This window comes from Equus quagga, chromosome 16 (assembly GCF_021613505.1).
Source record: "Equus quagga isolate Etosha38 chromosome 16, UCLA_HA_Equagga_1.0, whole genome shotgun sequence".
Classification (NCBI taxonomy): domain Eukaryota; kingdom Metazoa; phylum Chordata; class Mammalia; order Perissodactyla; family Equidae; genus Equus; species Equus quagga.
The window spans coordinates 35,594,625-35,606,981 of NC_060282.1; the positions used below are offsets into that span (position 1 = coordinate 35,594,625).

The 12,357-nt window shown below is 48.6% G+C and overlaps 1 protein-coding gene across 1 annotated transcript; it reads left to right on the plus strand.

Annotated features, from left to right (window-relative positions):
* Positions 1-619: 619 nt before the first annotated feature.
* KLF10 (KLF transcription factor 10) lies at positions 620-7,274 on the plus strand. The gene is made up of 4 exons (XM_046642368.1): positions 620-995; positions 3,910-4,143; positions 4,262-5,174; positions 5,664-7,274. Exons 1-4 carry the CDS (start codon positions 960-962, stop codon positions 5,921-5,923), a joined length of 1,443 nt encoding a protein of 480 aa, XP_046498324.1. The 5' UTR covers positions 620-959; the 3' UTR covers positions 5,924-7,274.
* Positions 7,275-12,357: the final 5,083 nt, after the last annotated feature.

Sequence of the window (12,357 nt, forward strand, 5' to 3'; positions counted from 1 at the left end):
AGTCCCCACACTGTTCTCTCGGCTGCCCTGGAGGAAGGATGGGCGGGGCGGGCAGGGGCGGGCATTGCCGCCAGCGACGCATGTGGGGAGGGCGAGCCCGCGCCAGCGGGTTGGGTGTGGATGGGGGGCGCAGGAGCAGGTGTCGGCTCAGTGACAGGATTCCCTTCCCTCCCCTGCCTGCCCCGATGCTCCCCACGGCTCAGCTAGGCAAAACCCAGCAAACGCTCGAAAAACGCAGTTCAGTCGGTTAGCGGGCTCTGCTTTCTGGCCAGACGCGCAAGAGGACGGCGATTCCAAATGCAAATCTCTTGGCTTGGGCCGCTTGGCTTGCAGCCGCCGACTCCCCCGCCCGGCTGCCCGGCGTCCCGCCCACCCCGCGGCTGGTTGAGATGGGGCCCGGTGCGGAGGGGACGGGGCGGAGCCGGCATCCTTCCCCACCTCCCACGTGGGGCCGGCCCTCCGCAGTGCCTGGGCGCGCCGCCGCCGCCGCGCCTCCGGGTTAGGCCCCCGCCCGCGGGACCGCCCCCCCGAGTCTGGGGCGGGGGATTACAGGCAGGGGGTGGGCCAGGGGTGAGGGGGTGTCACTGAGTCAGGTGGCGGCGGGAGTTCCCTCGGGCAGGACCGAGGGAACATGCTGCCGGAGATTGTGTACACGCTCCACTGACACAAGCTTCACGCTGCCGGGCAGCCGCTGATCACGCGTGGCCCCGCGAGCCCATTGGTCGGCGCCTCACACACCTTTGTCGCTGATTGGCCGCCCGCAGGCTCCGCCCCCGCCCCCGCCCGCGGCGCGGGGCAGTCGGAGCGGCTACCTGAATGGGGAGGGGGCAGACGGCGCGGAGCGCGGCGGCGGCGGGAGCGGCGTCGAGTATCTCCGGGCGTCCGTCGTGGACAGGCAGCCAGGCACCCAGGCACCGTAGCAGCCAGGCAGCTCGCCGCCAGCGACCAGACAGCCAACCATGCTCAACTTCGGCGCTTCTCTCCAGCAGGCTGCGGTAGGTCACCTGGGGATGCCCCTGTCCTTCCCTGCCACGCCGCGTCTGCGGGGCCAGCGGGGCGCGAACCCCGAGCCCCTGACATCAGCCGTGCTTGAGGACGGAGGGTGCAGGGGAGTTGTTGGGGAGGAACGGGCTTCCTGCCTGCAGACTGGGCATTGGTGAGGGCATGTGTGCGCAGAGGGGGTCAGGGGAGGCCGACTGGGCTCTGGGGACGAAGGGAGCCGGGTCTTGCTCAAGGTGTAACGAGGAGGGGAGAAAGCACCTCCGCAGGGAGACCTGAGGCAGGTGAGGGGGAGGATGATTGAAGGGGCGGGAAGCGTGAGGAGGGGGCTGCTGCCCTGGCAGCGAGGTAGGGGAAGGTGGGGAGGGGGGGGGGGGGACAAGAGGGACACCCTGCACCTGGCGCCGGGGAGAGATGCCCCAGTCTGGATCAGGAATGCGACCCAGGGTGGGAGGGGGCTGCTCGGGAGCATGAGGGGCAGGGTGTCCCCAGGGGAGGGGAAGGGGCTAGGCTGCCCCTCTCGGGGGTCTGAGCAGAAGCTTGCAGGACGGGGGCTGCTCAGCAGACAGCCGGAGGCTGGGGGAGGGGGCGCCCGGCGTGGGCGCGGGGGTTTTGCACGCGGGCCCCGGCCCACCGAGGGGACGAGGAGTGCCCCGCCGACGTCGGCAGGGGACTCCCCATCCCCGGCGGGGGCAGGTGCTGCCTTCAGAGGACCCTTGGAGGGGGCAGGGAGCCGCCCGGGGATGGGAGGGTGGAAAGCGGGCCCCAGCCGTGGGGCGGAGAGGGTGGGCGGGGATCCGGCGCCGCGAGACGCGGGGGCCGCGTGCCGAGGCGGGAGCTGCGGGCCGTGGGGGCTGCACGTCTGGGCACCCGTGGGGACGCGCGGCGGGCGGGGACCCTGGCGGCCTGGAGCTGCGGGGAGGGGCGCCGCGTCTCGGGGAGCGACGGGGTGGTCTGAGGTCCCGCGGGCGGCGTGGGCGGGAAGCCCCGAGGGCTCGGCCGGGTCCCAGGGGCCGCGGCTGGGAGGAGGGCGGGGGCCGAGTTTCCGCGGGGACCCGGCTCCTCCTCCGGCAGCTGAGGCGGAGGCCGGGGGTGGGCTGGGAGCGGGTGCGCCCGGGGAGCTTCACGTCCCCGGGTGACCCAGCCCCGGCCTCCGCCAGGGGCGGGAGCGAGGCCCGGCCCCGCTGTCGGTTCCTAAGGGAACGGCTGCTGGCGGGGAGCTGGAAGGGGCGGGCGCTGCTGAGCCGGCGCCCGCGGCCCCGCCCTCCCGAGCTCGGGCGCGCTCTGCTGCGCGGTTGGCGCCCGCGGCCCCTCCCCCGGGTGGCGCAGGGCGGGGGCCGGCGGCTCAGGAAGTAGGTGAAAGGTGGCGGCGCGGCAATTCCCAGTTCACGTTTCCTGCGCCGGCCCGAGCAGCCGCCGATCACGCTTTGTTCACATGCCTCGCCTCCTCCTCCCCCCACGCCCCCGCCCTTCGCGGCCCAGCCAATCCGGGCCCGGGCCGCCGGGCGGGCTGGCCAATGGCGGGGGCAGAGACGCGGGGACGTGCGAGCGGCGAGGAATGTTCCCAGTGACTCACCCGCGAACCTCATTGAGGTTAGGGCGGCCCCATCCGTCTGTGCCCGCCAGCGAGGATCTCCCCCGCCGTCCGCCCCCGCCCCTCGTCTGCGTCCCCCGCCCGCGCTTCCCTTTCCTGCCTCGCGCCCCACTCCCTTTCCTCCCCTCCCCGCTGCTCTTCCTGCCCTTCCCAGCTCACACTCCCGTTCCCTGCTGCTTGCCTTTTCTTTTTTCCTTTCTTTGCCTTGGCGTCTTGACGAGGCTTTTACACAGACAGGCGCTGTCCATTGCAGCTTACATAAAGGCGCGCGCAATTATGCAATTGCATTGTGAGCGGTATTTCAAGAGCAGTGGCTCGTTTTCTTAGGATTTCAACACGCAGGGTTTGTGCATTTTTTGAACAAGCGTTGAGAATAGTACCTTGTGATGCAAAGAATGTTTTTCGGTATTTTTACACCATCTCTACTTTGACCAAAAGAGTGGGATCACATTGATGGAAAATGGGAGAGATGGTGGGTAGTGCCATTTCTTTTAAAGCGCAGTTTAAGGAACTTTAATATGAAGCATTAAACACCTGGTAGAAGCAGTTACACAAATAAATGCAAAGCATGTGCTGTTACTGTTGTCATCAAGCAGTTTTTTTAAAAAATTAAAATAGATTCTCTTTTGACTGTTGCAGACTCCTTACAGTCAGGGTTTTTGCGAATTCCAAGTAGAATATTAAATTTTCGGGTTATTCATTTTTTAGTATTATTCCATTAGCTGGTCATAGTTGTGCATAGCAAAACATTGTTAAATAGATCCTGTGAAAAGAATACCAACGTGAAGTTGAAACAACTAAAACCTTTGGGATTTTCCCACATATTTCACTTTATCTCTCTTTACCATGGATAATCATGTTATCAAAAATTTTAGATTTCAAATAATGTAATACACTAATTTGAAAGAGACTGAGGATTCTTTATCCTGTTGATTTTTATCCCAAGGTGCAAAGTGACTTTTCAAAGATCAGACTCCTCTTAACAGGCCATAGCTATGTCCACTACACTTTGCGTTTTTAAGAAAGTTTTGGCCTTTTTTTCCCTTCTTTCTATTAGGAACTCCTATCTCGAAAGACCTCATGTTAACTTCTGCCGAGCCTTCCCTTAAATTTTGTCTGACCCCAGTTGCAGGTGGCTACTCTGGAAAGAAGATGATTTTATCACCATTACCAGCAGAGTAGGGGTGAGAGAAGAATTTCAAATTGTAACTTGGAAAGTTGTGCAAGTTGTAAAAAACGGGGAAAAAGGTACATTTCTTGGTGTGTTATTTGGATTAAAAAATGCTTAATAAACATTTAATCTTTTGTTTCTGTAGGAGGAAAGAATGGAAGTGATTTCTGAAAGATCAAAAGAGAGTATGTATTCCTGGAAGAAAACTACAGAGAAAAGTGATTTTGAAGCTGTAGAAGCACTTATGTCAATGAGTTGCAGTTGGAAGTCTGATTTTAAGAAATACATTGAAAACAGACCTGTTACTCCAGTCTCTGATATGTCAGAGGAAGAGAATCTGCTTCCGGGTACACCCGACTTTCATACGATCCCAGCATTTGTAAGTCGTAGTATTTTTAAGATGAGTATAAATGTTAGAATTTGTTATAATTTATGTAATGAACTCTACTTGAAATTTCTCACGCTGTTGCCTGTATATTTATTTCTCTTCTCTGCAGTGTTTGACTCCACCGTACAGTCCTTCTGACTTTGAACCCTCTCAAGTGTCAAATCTGATGGCACCGGCGCCATCTACTGGACACTTCAAGTCATTCTCAGATACTGCCAAGCCTCACATTGCTGCACCTTTCAAAGAGGAGGAGAAGAGCCCAGTACCTGCCCCCAAACGCCCCAAGGCTCAGGCAACAAGTGTGATTCGTCACACAGCTGATGCCCAGCTGTGTAACCACCGATCCTGCCCGGTGAAAGCAGCCAGCATCCTCAATTCTCAGGACAGTTCTTTTCGAAGAAGAACCCACCTGAATGTTGAGGCTGCAAGAAAAAACATACCTTGTGCAGCTGTGTCACCAAACAGATCCAAATGTGAGAGAAACACAGTGGCAGATGTTGATGAGAAAGCAGGCACTGCACTTTATGACTTTTCTGTGCCTTCCGCAGAGACAGTCATCTGTAGATCCCAGCCAGCCCCCATGTCCCCACAACAGAAGTCAGTGTTGGTCTCTCCACCTGCAGTATCAACGGGGGGAGTGCCACCTGTGCCAGTCATCTGTCAGATGCTTCCCCTCCCTGCAAACAACCCTGTTGTGACAACAGTGGTTCCCAGCACCCCACCCAGTCAGCCACCAGCCGTCTGCCCGCCTGTTGTGTTCATGGGCACTCAGGTACCCAAAGGCGCTGTCATGTTTGTCGTACCCCAGCCCGTCGTTCAGAACCCAAAGCCTCCGGTGGTAAGCCCGAATGGCACCAGACTCTCTCCCATTGCCCCTGCGCCGGGGTTTTCCCCTTCGGCAGCGAAAGTCACTCCTCAGATTGACTCGTCGAGGATAAGAAGTCACATCTGTAGCCACCCAGGATGTGGCAAGACATACTTTAAAAGTTCTCATCTGAAGGCCCACATGAGAACACATACAGGTACCAGCCATTTCTTATTTATGTCTTAGAGGTTTAGATGAGGGTTTTTTGGCAATGATCACAAACGTAGACCAGGCATGTTCAGGAAGAGCTTACTTATCAGCCACTTCGGTGGACGGCTTTACCAGTGCAAGGTCCTCTAAAAGAGGTGTTTTTGTTTTAATTTCTCACGTGATGAGTCTTAAAATGTCTGAGTGGGTACTTAAATAAAGTATCCTTAAGGCCTTTCCTGCCATAGTTGAGGTTCAGAAAACGTTTTAGTTTTTGGCTTTTTTTATAAGGGGAAGATTTTTATAAACATGACAGTAAAATTTGAAAATAGAGCGATGCAAATGTATAATACTCATTTAGCAGTTTAGCTTAGTATGTTTTATTATTTTAAAATGTATCTCAAGATATTTTAAAATATGCATCTTTAGATGTAGTTAGACACATGGTTTACAGTGATCTGATGAATGCATAGTGACGATCTGAATTTCTTTGTTCCAGGAGAAAAGCCTTTTAGTTGTAGCTGGAAAGGTTGTGAAAGGAGGTTTGCCCGTTCTGATGAACTGTCCAGACACCGACGAACCCACACAGGTGAGAAGAAATTCGCCTGTCCCATGTGTGACCGGCGGTTCATGAGGAGTGACCATTTGACCAAGCATGCGCGGCGCCATCTGTCAGCCAAGAAGCTACCAAACTGGCAGATGGAAGTAAGCAAGTTAAATGACATTGCCCTACCTCCAACCCCTGCTCCCACGCAGTGACCGATTGGAAGGTGAAGAATCAGAATTAACTTTGGTGACAGCCTGAAGCCAGTGGTCATGTAAAAGTGCTTCCACTGCAAGTGTGTGGCCCCCCGGTGCGGGCTGCAAGCAGAGGCCCACAGCCTGGGGAGAGGGGCCCAGCCTGGGTTAGATGACAAGCGCTGAGGCCACAGGCAGGTCACAGGGTGGCAGGATTCATTTCTTATCACATAAGAGATGAGAAAGCTTTTGTTCCTTTAAGTATTTTTTGAAGGTTTCAGATGAGGTCAACACAGGTAGCACGGATTTTGAATTTGTGTGCACATTTTGTTACTTTACTTTCGCCATATATGCTTGAGACCAGCTCTTCAATGTGATTCTTCTAAAGCACTGGTTTCAAGAGTGTGGAGACTGGAAATAAACATTACGGTACAGGGATGGAGATGTAAAATCGATCTGTATTATTACAAATATTGTCATCTTTTCCTAGAGTTATCTTGTTTACTCTTCCTAGTCTTTCCAGTCAACTTCGTGGCTGTAGTTGTTAAATATATGTAGAACTAGCATTTTTACACTATTGCTGACGTTTTGAATTGAGCAGCTGTATATTGCTAAAGAGGGCCCAAAGAATTGGCATCCTCATTAATTTAATTGCTTGGAAGTGTAGCTGCAATTTTTTTGCATTGTTGTTTTGAAAGTTTAACAAATGACTACATCTAGGCATTTTATTATGCTTTGAACTTTAGTTTGCCTGCAGTTTCTTGTGTAAATTTGAAAATTGTATACCAATGTGTTTTCTGTAGACTCTAAGATACACTGCACTTTGTCTAGAAAAAAAATTTGAAGATGAAAACATATATTGTAAAGAAGGGATATCAAGAATTTTAGGTGACTCCTTGAAAAAGATGGCTTATGTCATCAGTAAAGTACCCTTACGTTATGAGGATATAATGTGTGCTTTATTGAATTAGAAAGTTAAGTGACCATTACTCACAAATGGACAAATGTCGTCCTCTTAATTTATAGGAGTTTTTTGGGGGGATGTGGAAGTAGGTGGGTAGAAAAATGATTAGAACATTCACTTTTTGTTAACAGTATTTCTGTTATATTCTGTTGTATAGTGGATGATATACACAGTGGTAAAACAAAAGTAAGTTGTTTAAAGTATATAGTGAAAAATGTCACTATATCTCCCCATTTAACATTTTTCTCTATTGGGTGTAGATTTCTGACATCAAAACTTGGACCCTTGGAAAACAGAAGAGTTTTCTTTTAATAAAGAAAAATCCTTGTGATTTACAATTTGCACAATATTTCTTTTGTTGTACTTTATATCTTGTTTACAATAAAGAATTTCCTTTGCTATATGTAATTGATTGATTGCATTTGTTGAAAACCACTCTTACTCTAACCTTGACAGTGATCACTTATGGTACTACCCAGGAATCAGTGTCTGAATTTCCCTACAAGCCTCATTTAAATTTAGAACTGGGAGCCACCCCCGTGGCCGAGTGGTTAAGTGCTCGTGCTCTGCTTCCTTGGCCCGGGGTTCGCTGGTTTGGACCCTGAGTGTGGGCCCGCACACTGCCTATCAAGTCATGCTGTCGTGGGACCCCACAGAGAAGAACTGGAATGACTACAACTAGAATATACAACTATGTGCTGGGACTTCGGGGAGAAAAAAGAAAAAGGAAGATTGGCAACAGGTATTAGCTCAGGGCCAATCTTCAAAAACAAATATAAATTTAGAACTACAGGAGTGTATGTTTAACATGAATCAATTTAGAGTATACAAAGTGAGGCCAGGTATCTATATATTCATGGAGATAATGTGCAAGCCTGCCTGTGCTAAGAAACCAGGACATTTTAATTTTTAAACAGTCTTGTATATTTTGGTTATTTGGAGTTGAAATATAGCTCTGGCTCTTGGCAAAACCTTAAGTAGCATTAAGTTAAAGGAAACACCACAGTGAATAATTACAAGCGGTGAGACTGCTGTGGCGAATGAAAAGAAGCCTGACCTATTAAATAGAGAGTAAATTGCTCACCTCTAGAAGTTAAATTAGCTCAGACTATTAAGTGATACCTTAAATGCAATAAACGTAGTGGTACTTAAGCTGCAGGAAAGGTAATCCACCTTTGAACAGAAACACATGCTAGTCACTTGTCAGGAGAACTAGGAGTTGTAAATACTACTTGGTGTATTGAGGATAATTTTGGAGATTTCTTTTTTAGTTTGCTCTGAAATCACCTTGTGGTCGGTCATGAGAGTACATCTTCCATGGTGCCCAACTTTACCCTTGACCTAGAGTCTGGCTCACAGCTGAACAGCGTGGTAAGGGGCAGTGTACTCCGTTGGCATTAGTTGTAGGACAGGCATCTCAAGTCATCTGTGCACCTGTTGCTACTACTTTTCTTGGAAACTTAATACCCCCTAAGTATGACAGCTGCTAGGGAGAGGGCCTTGCCTTTCTGCAGCTTCCGTGCTGGGAACCTGGGCCATCGTCACTCCCCTGGAGTTCCTCATGATGACAGGTCTTCAGAAGTGGGAATAGAGGAAGGTGGCTGACCCGATGCCCAGTACCTTGTAATAACAAGGCCAATGAAATGTGCCACCCATTGCTGTGTTCTTCCCAGTCCTGGTTGGAATCAGACAGCCTTAGAAATCTAGTAAGTTATTTGAATAGACGATTATATTAGAGTTGAATGTTCATGCAGGCTGTGACCTTGATATGAAAGTTGCCCCCAAACGAAGTACATTTGCAGTGTGTTATGATAATGTGGTATTAGTGTAGCTTTAGCACTTCAGTTTTTGTTGCTGGTCTGACTATGTGTTAAGTTGGACTATATGAAATTGCTGGTATTCACCTGTCATTTTTCAACAGTTAATTCCTTTTAGATAACTTTAGATTTAGAGAAAGTGGCAAAAACAGTTCCCAGGGCTGGCCCCTTGGCCAAGTGGTTAAGTTCGTGCGCTCTACTTGGGCAGCCCAGGGTTTCACAGGTTCAGATCCTGGGTGCAGACATAGCACCACTCATCAGGCCACGCTGAGGCGGCATCCCACATAGCACAACCAGAGGGACTCACAACTAGAATATACAACTGTATTGGGGGCTTTGGAGAGAAGAAGAAGGGAAAAAAAGATTGGCAACAGATGTTAGCTCAGGTGCCAATCTTTAAAAAAACAAACAGGGGCCGGCCTGGTGGCACAGCAGTTGAGTACACACATTCTGCTTCGGCGGCCCAGGGTTCATCAGTTCGGATGCCAGATGCAGACGTGGCACTGCTTGGCAAGTCATGCTGTGGTAGGCATCCCACATATAAAGTAGAGGAAGATGGGCACGGATGTTAGCTCAGGGCCAATCTTCCTCAGCAAAAAGGAGGATTGGCAGCAGATATTAGTTCAGGGCTAATCTTCCTCAAAAAAAAAAAGTAACAAAATATATAAAAACAAACAAACCAGACTTCCCATTTACCCTTCATCCAGCTTCCCCTTATAACATCTTACATAGCCATAGAATGTTTATCAAAACTAAGAAATTAGGGGCCAGCCTGGTGGCGCAGCAGTTAAGTTCTCACATTCCGCTTTGGCAGCCCAGGGTTTGCCAGTTGGGATCCTGGGTGTGGACATGGCACTGTTTGGGAAGCCATGCTGTGGCAGGCATCCCACATATAAAAAGTAGAGGAAGATGGGCACGAATGTTAGCTCAGGGCCAGTCTTCCTCAGCAAAAAGAGGAGGATTGGCAGCAGTTAGCTCAGGGCTAATCTTCCTCAAAAAGAAAAAAAAAAAAACTAAGAAATTAGCCTGGGTACAGTGCTGTTAACTAATGTGTAGAACTTAATTAGGTCTCACTAGTTTTTCTACTAATGTCTTTTTTTCTGTTACAGGACCTAATCCAGGATCTCAAATTGCATTTAGTTGTCATACCCCCACAGTTTCCTCCAATCTGTGGTCGTTCCTGTCTTCTCTTATCTCTTGTGAACAGTACTTGTCAGTTATTTTGTAGTATGCCCCTAAATTTGGGTTTGTCTGATGTTTTTTCATGATTAGATTGTGGTTATGTGATAATTGGGAAGATACCACAGAGTGATAATGTCCTCAGTGCATCATATCAAGGAAGACATGATGTCTGTATTACTGGTGGTATTGATCACTTAGCTAAGTGATGTCTGCTGGAATTTTCGACTGTAAACTATTTTTCTTTTCTTTTCTTTTTTTCTTGATGAGGAAGATTGTCCCTGAGCTAACATCTGTGCCAATCTTCCTCTATTTTGTATGTGGGATGCTGTCACAGCATGGCTTGATGAGCAGTGTGTATGTCTGTGCCTGGGATCCAAACCCACGAAGCCTGGGCTGCTGAAGCAGAGAGCACGAACCTAACCACTATGCCACTGGGCCAGCTGCACTATTTTTCTTTTTATAATTATTAACTATTTGGAGAGAGATACTTTAAGACTATACAAATAACCTATTTCTGCTTGAACTTGTGGCCCCTCAGTATCCTTAAGTAGATCTTGCTGAAGCGATTTTTACTGTGATACGCTAATGGTGATTTCCTACTTCCTTCATTGTTTATTAATTGGAAGTCTTCTGAAAGAAAGAGTTGTTGCTTCTCCCTTATTTATTTATGTCTTTAGTTGTTTATGTCAGCATAGGCTTATGGATATTTATGTCATTCTTTGAATTATAGTACAATAGTATACTTATTTTGTTACTCAGTTGTTCCAACTTTGGCCCTTGTTAGCTTTTTCAATATTCAACCATTTTTGATTGAGAAAGATGGAAACATCATATAGTTCAACCTATCATTTCTCGCTGGAATGAGAGCTGTTTGGTGTTAATAATTTGACTTCTTGAAAGTTTTCTCTACCTACATTGCTACCACCCTGTCTTACCCACCATTCCCCACTTGAACAGCTGCAACTGCCCGCAACTGGTCTCTGTGCCTCTAGTTTTGTCTGCCTACCATCTAGTCTCCTCGCCACTGAAGCTTTTGAAAATGCAGATATGACCATGTCACTTCCCCATTTAAAACCCTTCAAAAACTTACCAATGCTCTCAGGATAAAGTCTAGATTTCTTGACATGGTCTGGAGCAGTGCTGTCTAATAGAAATATAATGTGCATCACATATGTAATTTGAAATTTTCTAGTAGCCACATCAGAAAAGTAAAAACAGGAAAACAATTAATTTTGCTATTTTTATTTAACCCAATATATCCAAAATGTTATCATTTCAAAGTATAATCAATATAAAATTTTTAATGAGCTATATTACATCTTTTTTTGTACTAATCTTCTAAATCCAGTATGTATTATATGCTTAATTGGGACTAGCCACATTTCAAGTCCTCAGTAGCCACACACGGCTGGTGGCTACTGTAGTGTATTGAGCATCAAGAAGACCCTGCACCATTAGGCTTCTACCAACCTTCCACACCACTTCCCACCTTATTCTGTGTGTTGTGTTCGAGCTCTGAGACTTCATATGTGCTATTTCTTCTGCTGGAAAAGTTTCCCTGCCCTTTTACCTTGACATTTCTGCTATCATAATAATCATTACCCTTAGGGCTGGCCCCGCGGCCAAGTGGTTAAGTTCGCGCGCTGCACTGCATGCGGCCCAGTGTTTCGTCAGTTCGGATCCTGGGCGCGGACATGGCCCTGCTCATCAAACCATGCTGAGGCAGCGTCCCACATGCCACAACTAGAAGGACCCACAACGAAGAATATACAACTATGTACTGGGGGGGCTTTGGGGAGAAAAAGGAAAAAAATAAAATCTTTAAAAAAAAAATAATCATTACCCTTTACTGAAATTGCTTAATGTCTGTCATTTTTCCCTTGACTGTAAAACTCCATGAGGACAAGGACCCTGCAGGTCTTGCTCGCTGCTGTGTCACCAGCATCTAGCACAGTGCCTGACACACAGCAGGGGCTCACTAAATTTTGTCAAACTGAAAATTGAACCAGGAGGAAGTCTGTGCATTCGAGGGAGGGAGAACAATCAGGAAGTTGTTACATGACATGCAAGGCACAGGATAAGGGCGATAAAAACCAAAGACAGCCTTTTCCTTATTCCCATCAATCTTTGCTAGTGCTGGAAGGGCCATTTACTACACCTGCCAAACTCTTAGAGAGTCTCATGGTATTTAGGTTCTCTTGACCGCATTTTTAACTGGGTAGAAAAGAAATCTGATCAAGATGGACATACACAAGGCCCTCCATGTGAGTCTAATTCCTCAGCCTGGAATGGCGGAGAACAAGGCAGGGGCATAAATGAGGATTTTCATCAAAGGCCTTGGGCAGTCAGCAAGGCCTTGGAACTAGGACAAATCTTTTGGAAGATGACATCAAGGGACATCTTAAGGGAAGCCTTTCTTCTAGAGATGTCCCACTGATTTTGTTCTGGTACCTTAACCCAGTCCTGGCATTTTTCTGACCTGCTTAAGACCA